This window comes from Pangasianodon hypophthalmus, chromosome 3 (assembly GCF_027358585.1).
Source record: "Pangasianodon hypophthalmus isolate fPanHyp1 chromosome 3, fPanHyp1.pri, whole genome shotgun sequence".
Lineage (NCBI taxonomy): Eukaryota > Metazoa > Chordata > Actinopteri > Siluriformes > Pangasiidae > Pangasianodon > Pangasianodon hypophthalmus.
Window position 1 is genome coordinate 16,776,561 of NC_069712.1, and position 22,343 is coordinate 16,798,903.

Genomic DNA, 22,343 nt, shown 5'->3' on the forward strand with positions numbered 1-22,343 from the left:
CAAGGATGTATGTACGTAAGAACTTTTGCAAGTCAAACACTTGGATGGAACATGTGATGAGTCGCATACGTTTTACAGTCCAGCTCCATCAGCTCAGTGGCCTCAGTCAGACTTCCACAACTGTCCCCACTGTAGGTCAACTATAAAGATTTTTTTTTTTTTCATGTGATATTAATCTCAAAGCTCCGAGTACTGGCCAAGACCAACCCAATACTGACATCCCCTATCACTACCTTTAATGATTTTCTGTTTCCCAGAGGTCTAAATATTAGGTTGCACACATGTAAAAATCCCTTTTCTTTATTCATCACCAAGAGCAAAACCAAAAAAAAAAAAAGCGTGCTGACCTGCACCAGTCATGTAATGAATTTTAAAAGGTTTACAGCTGTAATGAAACACAATTACAAGGATACTAGGATATTTTAGGTCAAAACCAAGCACCTATGCCAGGAGGTTATAATCTGGCCATAGACAAGTTTTTTACCAAGACAATATCCCAAAATGAACATTTAAATCAACACAGTATTAAATCACTATATCATCTCAGTCTCCCTATATCCACTGGTGGTCTGAACTGAAGACTGCAGCCCATGTGTACAAATGAAAGAATATAAAGAAGAAAGGTTCTGCAAGGAGGAATGATCCAAGAGCTGTGTCCAATCTGATTAGACACTACAGGAAGTTAGTCTCTCCAAGGTAAGCTTCACCAAAAATATTGAGCTGCAGATACATCTGTTTTGCAGAAGGGAAAAATACTTTACCTTTGTGGCATATATTCTAAAAACGTAAACTTTAGTATGTCCGGATAAAAACATTTTTGGTATGTACTATCTGGAAGTAGCATCAGGAGTGCTGGGACAGAGGTATGACCTGTTTTCATGTGCGCTTTAAAGGAAACACTATCCCCTGCTGGACAAATAAAATGGTGCACTAGAAATAAACTATGATGACTACAGTTTTAAGAAATTTTATGTAAATCTGTTAAAAGATGACAGTGTAAGTTTTGTGTTTTTTAGGCCAAAAGAAAGAGACAAAGTTTGTCAGTGTATTTCTGAGTAGCTATGTTTAATACAAATATTAAATTTATAGAAAAAAAAAAATTTAATATTTTCTATTAACCATATTGTGTTATTAAAAACCTATTCTCTAAGCTTTTTTAAAGGCATTTTTCTAAACACAGAAAATGCAGAATATATTTATTTTAATATTTTCTTGTGGGAGGACTAAAGCACACGTAATTTTTTCCTTCCCTCCTCGAACAATGGTAAAAGAACACACAAGCAACTCCTTAGGCCATCTTTCTCAGTTTTAACCATGTTTACTTTCCAACACATAAATACATTTATCTCACAATTCCATCTTGTGTAATCCACCCATTTCCACCTTCAAAACAACCATTTGGTGGGAAAGGAGCACACACTGATGAGAGGAACACAGTTAGTCGTAATCTCAGTAGTGGAACAACTTTCTTAGTTGCACTAGTGGAACACGTTTGCAACCTTCCTCACATTTCTAGGCCACAAAGCATGATGTAGCAAGATGAAGTGATCCGATCCAGACTATAACCTCTTTAAGGTAGTCCATAAACAAAACTGTCCATCCACATTTAGAAATATTACAACTGTTTATATATATATCTCAGGCTCTCCTCTTATTTTTCTGCATTCTCTTTCCAGACAGCGCTCCCTTCTTCGCTCCTTTGACCATGCCCTTAAACTGGCCCTGCAGTTTGGCCTTTTTCCTGTGAACACAAGATTGCTGGATCAGACCGAGTGCATCACAAAATATTGGTAATACAGAGGTAATACAGTTCAGAGACTTCACAGCTTCATTACCTGCGGTTGAGCTGGGCCTTCTTAAGAGGGATGTAGGCATATGGGTCGTGCTTCCCCTTCTTCTTAATGTCACCTTTTCCTTTCTGCATTGACAACATGCATATTAGCAACTTTGTGCTTGTCAAATTTTGATTTTAAAAATAATCAATAATGGGGCGATATAATTCAGCCCAATGTGAAGCAAAAGCAGAGGGTCATTACCACCCCAGAGACGATTATTTTCATACAACAGCACATACTGAAGCATTATATTCCTCTTATACCACTGCAATTTGTTAAAGAATGGCACATCATAGATTTTATCCAGTTATAGCTTTATTTTAATGTTGTGGAAATCCACAAAACATGTTATTTCCTGTTATCACTTGCAGTATAGCATCTATAACAGTCATCCCCTCAGCAGCCTCGTTCTCTCTCTCTCTCTCTCTCTCTCTCTCTCTCTCTCTCTCTCTCTCTCTCTCTCTCTCTCATAGTTAAGACAAAAAAATGCAGCTTGTCATGTTACCCAGAAATCACAAAGCCCTCTGTCCTGAAGACTTTCTCATGTCAGAAAACTTAAATCTTTAAATACTTATCTTTGATTGTTACAAAGCACTGACACTGTAGACTCCTTCCATAAATGCTAAATAACCAGCTTCTCACAGAAAACTTAATTATAATCAACAATTATACTTGTTTCTATAGGTTATGTGACACATCTGACAAACAAGTCCCTGTGCAATTTGTTATAGAAAGGATAACATTTTAACTAGTATAATAATATAATCTGTTTCTGTTAATTAACACCTTTGGGCCAATCAGATTTGAGAATTCAAAACACTGTGGGATTTAAAAAAAAAAAAAAAACTCATCTCTACTATCTAGCTGAGGAGTTTATATCTATACCAAGATAACTGTTTCTCAACTATCAGATCCAAATTTACCTTAGCTTTGTAATCAGCACCTGACTCCTCTCTTCCTCCCAGAGGTCTGTGAATCCCACTGCCTCCAGCTGAGGTCAAATAAAAAAAATAAATACATAAAAAAAGTGGTTACTAAATTATAGAAAGATATATATTTTGAAACAATGCTGCTGAGAAACACACTTCCACCATGGACATTTTTTGCTTCAGTAATTTGCTCACAGATGAATGTGTCATACCTTTATATTTCAGTTGTGGCTCAATCTCCATGTCATCATGCATATCATCTTCAATTTTCCTCTTCTGGCTCTTTTTCTGCTCAAAAGAAAGATTTAATTATTTTAATTGTTTTAAAACATTGCATTTGCATGGGCATACACAACACTGTGTTTAACAGATCACCAACTACTCACCATTTTCACTCCAGCCTCTTTCAAGATATCATCAATTTCCTTGTCACCTGAAGAAGAAAGAGCAAAATTCGACTCAATGTACTGTTTAGCATTTTAACAATAGACAGTGTTATTAAATAACTTTATCGAATGATAAGCAATACAATACAGCATCAAACAGTGACACAAGTATAAGATGTACTGAAAATATATAAGATGTTAGGTTTGGCTATATTGTCGAGGCTTGAGATGAGCATAAGACAGGTTTTAATCACAGCAGCAGTTGTTGGTAATTGCACGTTTCTGAAGCAGTTGTTCTCAAACCAGTCCTCAGGGCCCCAATACAGTTCACAAATTTGCTCCATCCCAACTCACACAACACAGGGACAGAACTGGACTTAGAAGCACTAACAGCACTTCTGTTAGTGACATGTGACATTCATCCACCAAGCCAAGATTTATGGCCGACACAGCTTAAAGTGCATATCTTACCTTTAGATCCATCATCTTCCTCATCGTCATCTTTAATGATCAATCTCCCGTCTGATGTCACCTTGAAGCCATGCTCAATCTTGGGTGTCTTCTTCAAGTCAGGGTTGGTGGCTACACAAAAGAGGTAAACGTTTACAAGGAAATACAACTAAATGACCAAAATCTAACACATGTCTATTAATACCATTGTTTACTTTCATTACTGAAAGATCTATTTTAAAAAATCTCTTACAGAGAACTCTCTGTGCTGCTTTAGGATCAAGGAAGTTGAGCGGTTCATCAGACACTCCTTCTTTCAGCCAGGCCTGCGCCTTTTGTTTAACTGGCTTCTTCTGGCCTTTTTTAGGCTTCTCATCCTCCGAGTCATCAGAGTCCGTCTCTGCCAGGATGTCCTCAATACTGCAGGCACAGAGGAAAAGGATGTTGATTTTAGTGCTTCCTTCTATCTCTTTAATCTCTCCTTTAAACTCTAAAAATGTGTTGGGTGTGAGAACATTTTCATTCTTACGACGTGAGCATATGCATATTCACACCTAAACAAGCAACGTGCATTAGAAAGCTCGAGCACCTGTCAGTTTTGGTTTTAGGAGTGTCTTCCTCGCTGTCTGAACCTTCCTCCTCAGCCTTGTTCACCAGCTTGCGTCTCTTCGTTCTGGCCTCCACTTTACGGATGTTCGCCAGCACTTTGTGAAATTCCGCAGGCAGCATGCTCTTGACCAGCTCGAAGCTGAGCACACAGAGGAAAGCGTGAACAGAACAGTTCGTTTAGATACATGTACAGTGGAAAATGACATGTAAAAGTGCAGCTTTGAAAGTACTATAGCAAAAACCTACCCAAACTTGCGGATTAATTTAGTGAAAATGTTTTTCAGCTTTGTCCTGCAGTGTCTTCTCATGTCGTCTTTCATACTGCCAATGCCTTCCATCTGAGAGAGGATAAAATCCACAAATCTTAGAGTAAAACTATTTGGACAGAAGAGAGTGAAACCAGAGATTACATTTTTGGCTTCTATACTTACAATAACGGTCACATGACTGGCTAGAACTTTTACATCCAGGATGAAGAGGATGACCTTGATGAAGGCTAAAGAGGCCTTGACAATCTCCCTTGTCCTGCATGTGAGCAGCAAGCAGACGTTGTGCAGCAGCTGCTCCAGTGATGATACGTCTATGGAGTCTAAATGATATTATGGTCAAAACCAGCCCTCTACACACATTCCTGTTAAAAAAAATATATACTCTTTTCATCCTTATATCCAAATCACAATGTTGGTTACCTTTGTACTGAAACACAAGTCTGGTAAGGGCCAGTACAGTGCAGGTAATCATCGTGACTGATCCAGTGAGCCCAATGTACACATGGCCCAAGTACTCATTCAAGGCATCTGAAACATACAGGGATTGCAGTTTTTCAGCATAGCACAATATAAATGGACATGCGCATGCCACATGTAGCCAATCACGGCATCTTTTTGAGCTGCTCACACAATATTGACTGCTTACTGCCCAATTCTGTATGCATGACCAAAAGACAAATATTTGTTAACTCTCTCAGTATTGACAGATAAGAAGAAATAAGCTTCCCACCCAACTGTACTACAACACAACCTTTTTAACAGGACCACAAGACAACTCTAGATTAAACTACAGAAAAATTATTAATGATGACTGAATTGGTCAAGGAATGGGATCTGAAGTAGCTTTTGGAACTCAAGTGGCTATTACATTACAAACTATAAGAAAGGCCACATAGTGTGACTCTCCATTAATCCATTGCAAATCCAATATCCATAAACTCTATGCACAATTGGTCTATGGAGGTATACCACAGCACGCTTACTTTTGCACAGTATCTGCAGGTATTGTCAAGTCAAATGTAATAATAATTCATTTTTTAATGCCACTACAAATGTAATTTAAGACCAGACTGACAATAACAATACAGTAAATATAAACATCTCACATTTTCTGGTATTTGGAAAAGAATGGATATGAAAAAGAATGGAAGATATGGAAAATATCTGAATGTTCACTCTACACACCAAAACAATGAAAGCCCTCTTACTGCAAGTTACTATAACACCTTGTCCTAACAGCAACCGTAGTACCACCACCACAGCAACAATCAATCACCACAACAGGGACAGCAGGTGGTGGACCTTTTATAGTTTGAGCGCAAAAGCATCACAATACAGCCCATTCAGCAAGGAAGGAGCACCTAACTAACTGCGTCATTGCCCTAGCTGGAAAATACGTAATCATTGTGAAACAATACGTAATCGTTGTTTGGAAATTGCAATGAACAGTAGAATTCTTCACAACTAGGCTAATGGATAAAGGCAATGCAGATAAGAAAGCAGCTTTGGTGAGTTTCATTAACAGACCATGCTACTGAAACATTTGAAACAGCCTGTACAGGTACAGGAGAAAGGATACATGAAAAACAAATGCACTGGAAACATATTCAAAATGGCAAATGTAAATGGTTATGCATTTTGTCCACTTGTGATCGGATCACTCAAGCCAGATCTTAAGACCAAGTGTGAACAGGACCTCAGAGGAAGCACGTGTTTGCCTTCACCTTTACTGGTTGCTAGCTGTCATAGAGGAGAGTGGGCTGGTGGGTGGGAATTGGCAGGTAACTAACTTGGGGAGAAAATCTGATAAAATCCCATTGGGATTTGGGATTAAAAAAATGGGATAAAAATGGGATTTAAAAAAGTGCTATTTATACAGTTCTGATATCGATAGCAACTTAAATAAAAAAGACGGGATCAGTGCATCCCTAACAAGGACTCATGGTCTGAGAAATGATGCATATTTCTCCAAGCATTACAATTTGATCTGTATAACAAGCATGATTCAATGATGGATATTGGATATATATTCTAAGACAAGTCTACAACACTTTAAATCACTCAGTTTGCTGTGCTCAGTGTATAAATCACTTTGCTGAAACCTTGTGGAAAAAACCTTTTAGCTCAAGCAGACGTACCTGTGGTGTTTCCACAGAACCGGATAAAGGCATTGCCGATCTCCACCAAGAGGGAGTAGGCATTTTTGCGTGCTCCAACAGAGACTTCCTTCGTGCAAATTATAACCTGATACAAGACATTAATGGCATTATGAACACCCTGAAACACATAGAACTAGACTAGAAAAAGAAAAAACCTGCAGTGTGTGTGAGCTACCTCAGGGAGAAGTGCAGTGATGAAGTCCTTGTGTTCTTCATTCAGCTGCCTCACAATGTGACTGAGGCACTTCAGTCTGGGCTGTACAACAACAGGAAAATGAAAAAGTCAGCTAGGTTAATATGAATGTGTGTGTGTGTGTGTGTGTGTGTGTGTGTGTGTGTGTTTCAGCAGCATCCAGGTAAACATTTAGACAGTGATGTCCCTGCAGGGCTCTTACTCTTTTGGCAGGTGAGGATGCGCTCTTCAGACTGTCCAGCAGGACCACCTTGAGCTGTTCCAGATTGGCCAAGACAAAATGCTTACATGGCTCCCTTTCTCCACCACACATCTCCTCCAACACCCGGTATGCTTTCTTCTGAATACCAGACTCCTTACTCTGAGCAAACAGCCACAGACACAAACAAAAATATTAGCGCCAGCAATAAGTGAAATTTATGGTTTAAAACTGCATATCTGTGAGTCATACCTCCAAGTAGGGTTTGATTTGTTCGTATGTTTGTGCCATAGCCTCCTCGTCCACAAATGCAGACATTACTACCACTAAATCCATCAAAGCAAACCTTGGGAAAAATGGAAAGCAATCAGATTCAACAACTGCCTACTGAAAGGTGCTTAGATGCATCAATTTATTAAATGAGATTCTCATTTCTAAAATTCTCATGTAATCTAATTTATATATGCTTTCGAACTCCATAAAAGGCAAGTTTCTTTAGTAACTAAGGGCTTGATGCAATGCCTCCATGAGAACCAAAGTTACTGTCTGCTTTTTTTTTTTTTGGCCAACTTGGGAAAGCATTTATAAAATTAAAATAAGATTAATATTTTCTCTCTCACATAGTTTTCAAGGAATTCTTTGAAAGTACAATAACAGCCAGACTGGCGCTAAAGCAGTGTTTGGATGGAGTCCATGCGACGCTGTGTGTGTGGAATGTGAAGTTGTTTACCGTGTAAACTCGGAGTTGTCAGGGCTGCTGAGCCTCTCCAAGGATTTTTGCAGAAAAGAGCCTACCATCTAAAAAATACACACTGTTATTAAACCAGCTTGACAATTAGCTTCCTTATAATTCATTAGAATGTCAAGAATACATAAAAGATGAACTACAATAGATAGAGTATAAGGTTAAAAAAAAGTGAGCTACCTTGTGATCACTGACTGTCAGGTAAGCTCTGATGGTGTCGAGCACAGCCAGCCTGGATGGGTCGCTTTCTCCAGGCGCTAGCTGCTGTGTGTGGACGTTAAATAGAATGGGCAAAAAGTTCTTAGCGAAGCGGCCCACTTCTGCCTTCTCCTCCTCTGCAGCAAACGACAAACAAAATCATTATTACTCTGTAGGGGGTAAGGGTATCGAGTAGTACACCTAAACCCCAATATTCAGACTGTCACATTAGTTAACTGGACATGTGAAAGCGTGTCATTGCCAGGGACAGGAAATATACTGCCAGCTAGAAGTGGTATTGTCATTTAGGGCTCCTGCACCATCAGTATAGTAATACAGCAATACAGGACAAGCTTGGACGAGTAGGATGTTGCTTATAACCCCCAACGGTTCAGGCACATTCTTTTACTGCTACGCTAGCAGAAATGGTCATGTTTATCTTTTGCTACATTGTGTTAATATTTTATTTGACAGTTTGATGTTTTTAGAGTGTTATAGAGACATGTGGGTGAGGCTAGAAGGGCAATAGGAGTAATAGGAAATAGACTCCTGCTTTACAGAAATTCACTATTTATAGTTTTCTAGAATAAATCACCTCTGGATAATGGGGTTAGGTGTATATATAAAAGTGCTGACTGCTGAAAAGCCACACATGGCTACACAGATGCTGACCTGTCTCACAGCTCTTGTGGATGAGTGTGCGCAGGGCTTGGTAGATGCACATGCGGAGATCAGGGCGCTCAGTGATGGCCATACCCAGTGAGCGGGCAATGCCCTTAAACGAGCTGACCACATCAGTGGGCTTAGTGCAGAACCCAGGAAGCATCGTCCAGATCTGGGTTAGAAAAACACAAATGATATAGATGTATAAAATGCAAAATTAAAAAAAAAAAAATAAAAAATCAAGAAATAACTTTGAACTCATCTGTGCATCTTAATCAGGGGCATGGATTGACAATGTTACCTGCAACTGTAATGTCTGATACACTTTTGCCACCAGCTTCTGTCCTGTCTTCTCGAGTTCATCCGCTGAAAATGAAAATCCATCAGAGTTGGAAACATTCTACCTGAACTAAAACACTTTACATGAATTACAAAGTCAGCATATGCATTTAGAGTGCAATGTAATGAAAGAAAAGGTTTTTTAAATGTCTAAAGGTGTGCGTGTATGCATTCTTAGGTGACAGACTAACCTCTCTGTTTTAGTGTGGATGCCAGGGGAAGGAAGTAAGAGGTGAAGTATGCCAGCTGGGTGTTCTTTACATTATCTCTGATGACTGGGATAAGCCAGCTGCGTGGGAACTCCAGGTCATCACTGAAAAAACACAAAAACCAACACTCAGACCAGGCAGAACAGCACACTTCCTTACTACACACATCCTTAGTGCAGGAACCTAGTATAACAGAGGAACAGCTTAAACCAGGTGAACTGGGTTTTTGGTATGTAATAATGCAGTAGATATGAGCAGCAGTATCAGGTTAGTTAAGGGTTACAATACAATCATCTAGCAATTTATAAATTTTTGATTTTTCTTTCAATTTTATAATTTACTGTAAATGACCTGCACTACCTGATAATTTCTTTCTGTTGATCACGTTTCCCCTAGATCACTGAGCTTTATTATTATTATTATTATTATTCAATAATGATATTTGCATCCTTTTTAAACAGCGTAAATATCAGAGCTAAAAATGTCAATGTCAGATAGACAGCACTTAAAATTAAAACGATGTATTTAGTCCTATAATTTAACAGCAAGGTCCCCAATGAGAAAAGTTTTTCTCTTTCATCTGGTACTCAGTAACTGTGATGGTCACACTGATGTGCACAATAAAATTATTTTATTCAGATAACTTCTTTAATACTAAGTGATCATGAGTCAGTTTGAGACACAGCCCTGAATTCTCTCAGAAAGTGTATGATTTTTCACTTGCAGCCATGTAATCAATCCTTGCTATGGAGAACAGTGCAGAACAACCCAGATTTCTAAATATTCTATGATTTTTTTTTTCTACCAGAGAGGGCAAAACTCTTCCATCCTGCTGCTTTAACATTTACCTAAAAGCAAAACATGAAGAGCAAACCCTAATGCCCAACAGCGTGTTCAATATAGCGACCTATTTATGAATAAATGCTACACAGGAAACCTGCAAAGAGAATTTGTTAATGCTTTATCAGCCTGATTTCTACAAATACTGATAATACAAGCCTAGAGGATGTACAGGTTGTTGGAAATCATTTGAAGTGATTCTGAGATTTCGGTTTCGCCATGTAGCTCCTTAAGCACTTATAAGAGGCTCTTTAAACATCATCATGTAATATAGCAGATTTGTCTAGGCTTGGATATCTTACTGCTGATTGGGATGCTTTTTATGAACAAACATCCCAGTCCACCCAGTCATCTAAAATTGAACAGTACAACATTAACTCTATGTGTTCCTCCATAGTGACTTACTCAGTCCCAGTGATGAGGAGTGGGACAGCGCTGAGGACCACCTGTGGGCCCATGCTCTCCACTGCGCCCCCTACTGCCAAATCCAACTCGCCACAGAATGGGAACTGTGGCGTCGCACGTAGGTCACTCAGAGACTGCAGACTCTGCAAAGCAATAACACACAAATACAAACAAAATCAGTGCAAATAGGGATAACATCATTATTCTCTTATCAGAAGACCAGATGAATAGATAGATCTTATTCAAATCACTAACATACTGATTAACAGGAAACTTGGCTATACTTCAGTGCAAACCATTAATACCCAAACCAAAAATTTAAGACTGCCAAAGTCAGAGCTCTCACCTTCATCATAACAGGATGAGCCTGTTTCCCTGCAGCTCTGTAGAAGCAGCCAAGGATCTGCAGCACAAAAGGCCACGAAGCATGGAAGCGATAAGACAAGCCTTCCTCTACAACACTGCAACACAGTACAACACCACAAAAGAGAGTGACTGTGAGGAAAAACATTGATCCTCTGCATAAAACTAAACTGGGCTGTGTTAAATTTAGACCTGAATTATCAATATATAGTTCTAGCTCACTGGGATAGATGGGGGTAGAATTTGTTAACAGGGTTAGAACAAGGAAAGGGTCTTTTTGGACAATTTGCATATAACATATGGTGATATAGAGGGTGAATTTTTATAAGAGATCTAAAATTACATTTTAAACAAATTTAACTTACCGGAACATTTTACAGACGTAAAGCGCATTACCAGCAGATACACTGGGTAGAACAGGCCCGATCTCTGCCATATGCGGTGCCACACACTCATTGATCAGGGTCTAGGATGAGAATCATCAGGCTAAGCACAGTAGCAGAACAAACAGCCATAACCAACAGAATTCAGGAATGGACAAATCAGTAGACAAGCAGATTTTGTGACTTGGTATTAGTTTTAATTGATAGCTGTCCAAAAGCATAACTAGAGAAATGAAAAAAATCCAATTACCAATTAATTAATAAAAAAATAATAAAGTTTTCTTTTTGCATGTATTTTTGAACTTAATGCATTTCACGGTGGTGCGACACTCATCAATGCTGCAACGCTATAATGTATAATGTAACGCTGTACTGCTATAGCACACTACTCGCTCCAAATCCCTTTGCACCATCCATTGCAAATGGTAGAATGATTTTTTTTCTAGCTGAATTATTTAGCTTGAATGAAAATGGCAGACAATCTTTTCTGAATCAGGCATTTGAGCAAAATGAAGTCCAGCGCAAAGCCGTCATAAACTCTCCTGCTAGCATAGCCGGCAGTCACCTTGCAGTTAAACATAAAGAAAGTTAAATATAAATAAAAAGATGTTTCATGATTTGTTCACCACATAATTAAAATAATGCATTCCTCTCCTCACTGAGAAACTCTCAACAAAGACAATTTATTACTTCTGCAACCATTATAAACTTTACAATTATGTAATGTTGTATTGCACTATGGTCCCATTTTCAAGCTTAATAACAAGACCACTGATGCTGTTAGCAGAAGAAAAAAAAAAGATTTCCCATGAAAACTAGTAATCCAGATAACTGCTTATCAAAAAAGTACTCAACATAGATGGCACATCGTCAGAGGGCCTAACTCAGATTACTAGATAATAACTGGGACAGGATGCAACCTTACTCCAAAAAAAAAAAAAAGATCGTACACCACAGGAACCATCATAAACCACTTATAACCTACCTTCAGAGTCTGTGTGGCGGCAGAGACGACCTGTGTGTGGGGGGAAAGGAGACAGGACATGGCAGCGGAAAAGAGACGAGGAAGGTGACCCAGACTCAAAGAGCTCTGTAAGCTAAACACAACAGATTTCACTCACTTCTTCACTCACTGAGCCACACAGTAGATAAATCCACAATCACAATATTCAAGCGATAAACACTACCTGGATAAATGGACATGGGCTTTCTCCATGACAGCAAGCCAGGCTAGCAGTGGCTGCAAGTCGTTTTCACTAGGAATATAGTCATACAAAGCCTAGCAAAAAGAAAAATCAAGTTCAAAGAGTAAGTAGCATTAATTGAATAAATAAAGCCCTGGATGAATATCAACATGTGTGACGCTGAATGAGTGTCAGATTTACCGTGATAATCTGGGCATTGAGCTCTGCAGACATGGAGGAGGGATTTGGTTTTCCCCTGAAAAGTTTGTGGAAAGCCTGCATTGCACTCGCCGTCACTAGCTTTGAACACAAGAAAAAATAAATAAATAAAAACTTGTGTGCAACTCCACATTTCAGTACAACAATGTCACTCTGTACAAATTCATGCCCTGAAAGCAGTTGTAAATAGTGATGTCTTCTCACCACATGACTCAGGGTCATCACACGAAGAAGAGTCTCACAGCAAGATTTCACTGAGCTGAGAGGAAACGTAGTAATCAGTTCCTTCAGAAGCCCCAGCACATGCAGCGTGGTCGTATCTTCCTTGCTACCTGTTCAAATTCAAATAATGCAGGAAGGTTAATGCAAAACCTAATAGAAACCTCAAAAACCTGAGCACTGTTGTCACAAAGGACATCCCAAAGTGAATGTACAGATACCAGCCTACCTCCTGCCTGCTCCATCTCTTTAATGCAGTACTTGGCTGTGGTAACGGCAGCGGGATGGTGGCTGGGCGCATTATCTCCAAACATGCAGTCACTGCCACGCAGGATGGCACACACACCCTGCTGAGCTGCTTTACGCACCTGTAACATACAGCAAATCGGCAATAATGTTAATTACCCGTGATAGATGAGATGTATACAGTGCAGACTCGCAACATTCGCTGGCACATTTTGTTAATAAATGCCAAGAGCCACCAATTTGACTTCACATGACAGAGAAACAACTAAAGACCTTTTCTCATAGCCTGCTGGCAAACATGAGATTATCTAGTTCACTCACCACTAACTGTTCCAAACTGTTCCATATATCAGTGTGTATACAGGGAAGTCTGGAGAGCCAGTCAGACTGCAACCTTCTGAAGCTTGTGGCCGGAAAAGCATGCGAAACATCAGAAGATTTGTGGGACATAGGCTGATACTACTAATCAGCCAATCATGTGGCAGCAGTGCAATGCATAAAATCAAGCAGAAACGGGCCAGCAGCTTCAGGTAATGTTCACATCAGCCATCAGAATGGGGAGAAATCTTGATCTTGGTGATTTTGACCATGGCATGATTGTTGGTGTTAGATGAGCTGGTTTAAGGTTTATTTCTCTAACTGCTGCTCTCTCAGAATTTTCACACACAACAGTCTCTAAAGTTTACACAGAATTAGGCAATAAAGAAAAATCCAGTGAGCAGACAGAAACGCCTTGTTGATGAAAGAGGTCAAGGGAGAATGGCCAGACTGGTTCGAGCTGACAGAAAGGCTACAGTAACTCAGATAACCACACTGTACAATTGTGGTGAGCAGAAAAGCATCTTCCGAATGCACAACACATGTAGCCTGGTCTGATGAATATAGAACACCTTTGGGATGTGGTAGCACGGGAGATTCGCAGCACGAAATTGCACCAGAAAAATCTGCAGGAACTGTGTGATGCAATTATGTCAACATGGAACAGAATCTCAAAGGAATATTTCCAACATCTTGTGGAATCCACGCCATGAAGAATTGAGGCAGTTCTGAGAGCAAAGGGAGGCCCTACCCAGTATTAGTATAGTGTTCCTAATAAAGTGCCGAGTGAGTGTATATCATGATATACTACATTTTCTCTAAAACTGACGAAAAAAAGATCTATACAAAATAACTGCAGGCATTCATGACTGGTCTGTGGCATAACTTACAAATAGCTGTTTTCTCATCTTTTAGACGGGATGATGCCTGTTCTGTGTTGGAGTGCTGTGGAGAGTTTTGCTCTGTGTCATGCTTTTCCATACTTGTTTTTGTTACAGCACACCGGTAGTAGCTATTTTTCAATAGATATTTTTCTGTCGTCCTACAAAAAAGTATTCTCCCCATCCTGATTCCTTCTGTTTTTGTGTGTATAAATTATTTCAGAAATGAAAACAAAATCTAATATAAAACAAAGGCAACCTGAGTAAACACAAAATAGAGTTTTTAAATGATAATGTTATTTATTGAACCAAAAAAGTTATCCAATACCAACTGGGCCTGTGTGAAAATATATTTGATCCCATAGTTACTAATTCCCCAAATCTATGGAACCACATTCAAAATGGGGTTCAGCTAGATTTGACACAACCAAGCCTGATTACTGCCAGCAATGTTCAATCAAATCAACTTAAATAGAACTTTTTCAACAGCATGAAGTTGGTTAAAAGGTCTTACCCACTAACACACTGCCAAATTTGAAAGAAATTCCAGAAATGATGAGTAAGAAGGTGACTGAAATACATCAGTTTGGGTTACAAAGCTATTTCAAAGGCTCTTTGACTCCAGAGAACAACAGTGAGAGCCATTGTCTCCAAATGGAAAAAACTCGGCACAGTAGTGAGCCTTCCCAGAAGTGGCCGATCTTCCAAAATTCAACCAAAAGCACAGCGACGACTCATCCAGGAAGTCACAGAAGAGCCAAGGATAACATCAAAGAAACTACAGGCCTCTCTTGCATGAATAAAGGTCACTGTTCATGACTCCACTATCAGAAAGACACTGGGCAAAAATGGCATCCATGGAAGAGTGGCAAGGCGAAAACCACTGCTAACCCAGAAGAACATTAAGGCACATCTTGATGATCCTCAAACCTTATGGGAGAATGTTCTGTGGACTGATGAGTCAAAAGTGGAATTGTTTGGGAAACAGGGGTCCCATTAAATCTTGCGTAAACCCAACACCGAATTCCACAAAAAGGACATCATACCTACAGTCAAGCATGGTGGTGGCAGTGTGACAGTGTGGGGATACTTTGCTGCTTCAGGGCCTGGGCAACTTGCAATAATTGAGGGAAACATGAATTCTGCTGTCTAACAGAAAATCCTAAAGGAGAATGTCTGGTCTTCAGTCCATAAGCTGAAACTCATGCACAAATGGATTATGCAGCAAGTCAGTGATCCAAAGCGTAGGAGTAAACCCACCTCTGAATGGCTCAAAAAAAGCAAAATTTAAGTTTTGGAGTGGCCTAGTCATAGTCCTGACTTGAACCCAACTGAGATGCTGTGGCAGGACCTTAAACGGGCAGTTCATGCTCAAAAGCCCTCCAATGTGGGTGAACTAAAGCAGTTCTGCAAAGAAGAGCGGGCCAGAATTCCACCACAGCGCTGTGAAAGACCACTGATCTCCAGTTATCGGAAACATTTGGTTGCAGTTATTGCTGCTAAAGGTGGCACAAGCAGATTTTAGGTTCACGGGGTCAATTAGTTTTTCACATGGGTGATGGGCGTTGGATAACTTTTTTTGCTTCAATAATAAAAAAAATTGAAAACCGTATTCTGTGTTTACTCAGGTTGCCTTTGTTTTATGCTGTATTTAATTTGAAGAGCTAAACTATTTAGTATGAGATATACACAAAAACAGAAGAAATCAGAAATACTTTTTAACAGCACTGTATAATCACCATATCGCACATCCCTAACTTGGGATGTAGAATATACCTAATTCGGTATCTAATTATTTATTTATTTGTTTGTTTGTTTTTAAGGGAAGGCAAGAATTACTGTAAAAAGCATCATTTAAAAATGCTATGGAGACGTTTGAGGCTCTGAAATGCTGACCTTTGGTTTGGAGTGCACAGTGAAGCTGAGTAGACCATGATACACCTGCAGGGTGGATGGATAACTCCACACGGAGAGATCCTGCTTCCTCAGCAAAGTGGCCAGGCACGACAAGATCTGCAAGCAGTCATAATTATCTCATTACTATGATTATTAGAAAATTTAGAAAATGTAAGAAAATTAAGTCCAAATGTAGGACAAATGAGAACACTTTCAATGTGGAAATTGTGGCATGGCAATATGCACCACTTCCTCTCTTTCTGATTTTGTTTGCAGCTTTGTGATAACAAATAAATCTGAATTGGGTTTAAGCTGATGATACTCAATTCTGCAAGACTTTCAATTGCTAATGTGACCTTACACTGATATATAACATTTAGTCAACGTTTCACAGTGCATATGTTACTATGCTGAAGATGTTCAGGACTGATAGACCACAAAAAAACAGCTCTTCAGGTAGGTTTCTGCAGAATCCATTACTAACATTGTAACTGTAACTACTAATCTACTCTGTTCCAGCAAGCTGTCACAAAAAATGCCAACTCAAAAAACATTATCTATAACTGAATACAATGCCAGCTTACAGCTTATAGCTCTGCATTTGCATATTACAAAAGTCACTTTGCATTTATTTTTGTTTCCATCAAAATCGATTAGTGAGAACGACAAGCGTTTGGTCATACATCACACTTACGTATTGTCATTTTCAGTTTAATAAGACCTCTGTCAATCACCTTTTAATGCTAGTTAAGTGCGTTAGTATTAACTTAGCTAAAACGTTATCATACTTTTAAATGCCCCACAGATACCCCTCTCTCTTAATATGCTACATCTTTTAAATAGTTCATGTATATACAATATTTAGTAGCACAAATAGTGTATATATTGTATTGTGAAAAAAAATGCATTCCTACAAAGGAGAATCCTGGGAAAGTCTGAATTTAAGAAGTATCAGAACATTGAACATACCCATCGAACACAGGACACACAGTCAGCAGTGGCTTGTTTTGACATGACATCCATGAAGGCCTTTGCTGTGTCTGAGAATTTCTTTATCAGCACTGGAGCAGGTACCCTACACAGCCGGAGTACATGTTAAAAAATAACATCAACTGTTTCTCCAGTATTTTATTCAATCCAGTCTTAGTGTTTTGACAGTAACATCACTCTGATGACAATTAAACTAGCTAGTGTAAGGCACAGTAATAAACTGTGAGGATGACTATTACTCAAGATTGATAACTTTAGATTGTTCACTAGTTCTTCTCCAGATAGAATCTATGAAACCTCAGGAGATTCAGAACGATTTGTATCAGTTAAACAGCACCTGTGTTGTAAGTGTGTGAGCTGGACTATTTATTTCTTAATCCCACTTCCATTAATCCCAAAGGAATCCTGACCAATCCCACCTGCTCCCATAGAAAGTTTCACAAATCCTGCCCACTCCCGCAGTTATTTTTAGTTTGCACCTGTCTGTGATGTTCTCTAACGAATTTGATTGGTACTATTTCCCAAAATATAAGCAAATTAGTGTTTGAAACTACAGCAAACCAGCATAAAGGTTACTGAGGAGTTAGACTCCTATGTTAATAAATATGCTCCTGTAATATTGTTTGGGTCTCGCAGTATCCCAGTCCCTATCCACACCTCTACTGTGCTGTAATTCAAAATGAGATTATGTTCCATTATGCAGTGTATATGGACTGAATGTGAGCATGACACACCTTTTCATTACCAGGTTGAGCAGGTAGGCAACAGCAGCCAGCGACTCACTGCTCTCAACCGCCTCGAGGGTCGTCATCTGATATAAGGAGGTTTTGTGACCAGTTTACAAACTTGACAGCATCAAGAACTATTTACAAAATCAATTTACTACATCTTATGTTACAAAACATATATAAATCAATGATTGTGTTGGGGGAGCGTTTATAGCACTTTACTGCAATACATCAGTGGAACTCATTCTGTTTTATGGAACTGTATGAATATGAAGTGTGTGTATTTGAGACCCACCAAAGCAGCGAAGTATTCTGTCTCTGTCTCCTTTCCCCCTTGAGAGCGAATCACTTCTGTAACAGCTGCCAGTACAGCACAGATCTGTATAACAAACAGCATGTATTTTAATGCGGTACACAAACGGATACATTAAACTGGCAATCAGATTACATCCAAAATAAAAAAAACTATTAATTCTTGATGCAAACCTCTTTGTGTGCAGCAGAGTTGGATTCCCAGTATCGCTGAACTTTTCTAAAAGTCAGATTAGAGCAATCAGACAGTCCGCTCAGAAATGTGCCTGATGTTCGCTCAGTGAGCGCTGCCGTCTCCTCCATGGCATCCTCCAAGCCATCTTTCTTTCTTTCCAGAGAACCTGTCTGAAGCTCATTATGCAGTTTCAGGGCATCAACCGTAAGATCACTTTTTTCTGTGAGAAAAAAATAATAGTGTGGTCTGCATATAATCACTGATTATTTTACTCTGTAACAGAAGCATGACAGTGCATGTATGTTTACATAGGTTCATTGTCTATAGAATACATGTAAGTTTATATATACACAACTGTAATGTAAAGCAAAATTCAGCCCATCGTGTTTATAACACAGTCAGGGCCTTGCATATTTCAACCAAAATAGCATAACTGGTAGTTCAATGCCTCAAAGTGAACAAAGTTAAACTTTACACCTGAGTCTATTGTCAAATTATGCAATTAGTTCCGTGTTTAGAAGTGAACATGAAGCACACCGTCTGTGTGATTTTAACTAACATTACCCACGTGTTCTGGGGAGCTGCCCATTTAACTCCGTAAACACATCTTTGCTAACTTTTACCTATCGGCCGACTGAAAAATCGGCTTCTGGCAGCTTGTCGATATCGACTCGTCTGTGGGTTTGAATCGCTGCTGTGTCCTTTCTTCCATCGCTTTAATTTCTGCGCCGTTCCCGACCGAAGTTTACCCGATTTCACCATTTTGGAGAGAGAAGTGATCCCTCAAGTGCTCAGCCACGCTTTCTCCCCGGCCTCCACGTCGCACCTTAGATGTCGTCATCACTACGCGCCGCTCTAGCGCTACTAACGGAGGTGGGCTGTGTTTGGGAAAGTGTTCTTTAGTGCTCCGGGTTAATACTTTACAGAGAAAAGACAGTTAAATAGTCAGTTTAACTTAAATTTGCACTTCAACAATGTTTTCTTTCTGGTTACTAATATAGACCGATTAAAATCACTATCAGATGCTAAAACTAAAATTACACATTAACAAAATAATCAGGAAAAGAGAAGTTATACTTCAAGCAAATCCTTCACAAGCTAACAAGCTTCTGAGAACAGATTTTTGATTGTCCAGAAAGATTGTCTTTAGGGAAATATAATGTTTTCTTGCGCATTGTGGTTCACAGAAAGGGGAACATTCCTATACATTTGGTTGTCATCAACTTTTATTAATAATCCATTAACTAATGGTGTATTAGTAATTAATAACATACTAAATGGTTAATTACTGCTACTAACTTTCTAACTAAATAAATGGATCTAAAAGACTGCTAACTAATAAGAAAAAAATAAATATAGCTGCAAGCGGCGATCTGCGGAGGCCAAGCACCATGTGCAGCTAGCATCACAGCTAGCTAGTTCTCACACAGAACATGTTGCTGCGTAGAACACTAAAGCAACCACAGATGAACATACTTAGAAAAGTTTGTGACAGTAGCTTAATGCTAAAACTATGAATTGTGTGCTTGAAGTAACCAACAGTAGAAATCTGCTCACAGATTAGCACAACAATGCAGCACAACAAATTTTTAGGTGCTTGACCTGAGAAACAATGATTTGAATCTAATTCCACCCCTATTAAAAGATGAACTGTGTTTTCTTTTACAACCATTGTACTGTAGGAGCGCATCATGAATCAAACACACCTGTAGGACAGGACAGGCATGCTGATTTGGGATTGTGAAAAGAATTTGGTGCAAAGGCTTACATGGCAAATATAAACCTTTGTTTGATTGATTATTAAAAATACCCAGTTTTTAAAAATTAATCCACCTTTTTCAAACAGATGAAAATTTCATTTAGATTGGCCACACTTGAGTTACTCTATTACGATTGGTAACATTTACATGCAGCCCAATAATCTGTTAAATAGACCATGTAAACTTTACATCCCATATACTTTTCAATCAAAATCAATTATGCTTTTTTTTAAAATAAATATATTTGTTTTCAAAATACTGAAAATATGTAACTTTCAAAAACAGGCTAAACAGTAACTCACATGCAGATATCACTGCTAAGAACAAATATGTCCCTAGACTCCAATGTCTCTCTTTTCCTGGTGATGTATGCGTGCACACACACACACACACACACGCACACACAAGAGTTCAAAGGTCTGCCATTTTCAGAGTATGAAAGGTCTGCCATTTTCAGAGTATGCAGTTGGTAGGCTATATTTCTTCCTCAAATTTTTCAATTTTGACCAAGAAAAAGCAATCTTTCTATATCAAATTGCTGAGAAGTTATATGCATTTTTTTTTGTTATAGCACCCCCATGGGCCCATTATTATGAAATTTGAGGGGTGATCAGAGAGTGTCCTCCTGACTATGTAAAGTTTTTAGAAATTGGACTTTGCATTCAGAAGATAGAGCTCCTTTAGTACATGCATGCAATGGCCTAAAATTCATTGACATGTAGCAGCCAAACGTTTGACTAATCAAAATGGGTTGTTTAGTACGTTTTTGTCACAAAACTTTCTACTTGCTACATTTCATATTTCATGATCAGAACTACTTTTAAAAAGAAGGTTTTTCAGATTATTAAACAGGGCAGGAAATTTGTTAGCCAAAAACTATGAATCCATATGGGAAAAATATGCAAGAGGATTCAGGCATTCTGCTGATATAAAATTTTTACTCTCTTCTGTACAGTTGTGTACATAAAAACCAAAAGATAAATTCATTTATTCTAGCACCCCCATTAGGTGGGTATGTGTCATTTCATTTTGCTAAGGGGTGAAGAGGGTGGCAAATCTGACCTAAGTACCAAGTTTTGTGGTGAAAGGTCAATGACAGCCCTGTCTTACAGCTGTTTCAGTTTAGAATTGATTGACATGTGGTGGCCATATTGTTTATAAATGTCAGTATGTTTTTTGATAATTATTGAGTTTCACACTCTGCTGAGTAGTTTGACACCAAAATTGTGAAACTAGGACAAAAATCCTAGGACAAGTTCTCAAAAGGAGATTTTGCATATTATGGAAATTATCTAAAAATCTAAGTGGTCAGAGTTAAATGGTTCTTGAGGCCTTTTTGTTTGGGAGAATCCATGGAATAAGTAGCAAAAAGAATTTTCACTGTAGCTTTGTGCGTACAGTTAGTCTGGTGTTTTGACCTGAAGTCTTTCCCATCACTGTAAATATTCATATTGCACAATATAGATATCATAAATGAAACATTCTTGCCTGTCTTTTTGTCCATTCGGATTCTTTTTCAGTCACACCTATTCCGCACTCAAACCTAAGCCTAGACTGAGGAATAACACTGGCGTAAAATGTAGCATACGGACCCATAAATCGTTTTTTAATCTCACAAATATGTAATGTAACATCAGGAATTAAACAGAATTAAGCATGGAAAAAGGCATTTTATCTGAAAAGAAAAAATATGATGTGCTGGGGAGATATCAGACAAAAAAATCATACAATACAAAAAAAACATTTAAAACGAAAAAGGAACATATTAGCCATTAGCTAATATCTGTGCTGTGCATATGTTTAAATAAAAAGTCTTTCAAACAGTTATGCACATCCTAATAGTGTAGATATTTTGGGTCAGCCACTTTATTCAAATGTTTTAATAAATGCTACAATTTGTACGCCTGAGCTTGACTAGCATCAGTTTTGAAAAGTTTCAGATGAACCTTTTATAATAAAGCATGAAAAAGCTTTAAGAACAATTTCATCTTCTAAAAGTTTTGAGTTTTGAGCTCCAAAATGCACTGAATATCAAGAATGACCCATATAACAGCACAGTGTTAACTGGTACTGAACACACTGTTGAAGACCTTCTATTTGTGATATACTTCAGAGTTCAAACCAACATATGCCATTTCTGTCTGTTTATCAAGCTTTACTCACTCCTCTCTCTGCAATGCTGCTACTTTAACTGAATTGTCTTTAATTAGGTCACTGCAAAGCAGCATATGAATAATGTTC

General features: G+C 38.6%; 1 protein-coding gene across 1 annotated transcript; it reads right to left on the minus strand.

Moving 5' to 3' along the window:
• Positions 1-1,298: 1,298 nt before the first annotated feature.
• Positions 1,299-19,181, minus strand: rrp12 (ribosomal RNA processing 12 homolog). Its single transcript, XM_026943744.3, has 34 exons — positions 18,966-19,181; positions 18,342-18,562; positions 18,151-18,234; positions 17,862-17,938; positions 17,107-17,212; positions 16,138-16,254; positions 13,026-13,164; positions 12,782-12,909; positions 12,560-12,658; positions 12,362-12,453; positions 12,160-12,271; positions 11,157-11,257; positions 10,775-10,889; positions 10,429-10,571; positions 9,166-9,287; positions 8,937-9,001; positions 8,645-8,807; positions 7,955-8,109; positions 7,760-7,827; positions 7,282-7,375; positions 7,033-7,191; positions 6,813-6,893; positions 6,617-6,722; positions 4,899-5,006; positions 4,641-4,798; positions 4,456-4,547; positions 4,190-4,348; positions 3,854-4,020; positions 3,622-3,732; positions 3,151-3,197; positions 2,977-3,052; positions 2,759-2,826; positions 1,836-1,918; positions 1,299-1,741 (listed from the first exon to the last, which is right to left on the minus strand). The coding sequence occupies exons 1-34, from the start codon at positions 19,102-19,104 to the stop codon at positions 1,639-1,641; spliced, it is 3,858 nt and encodes a 1,285-aa protein (XP_026799545.3). The 5' UTR covers positions 19,105-19,181; the 3' UTR covers positions 1,299-1,638.
• Positions 19,182-22,343: the final 3,162 nt, after the last annotated feature.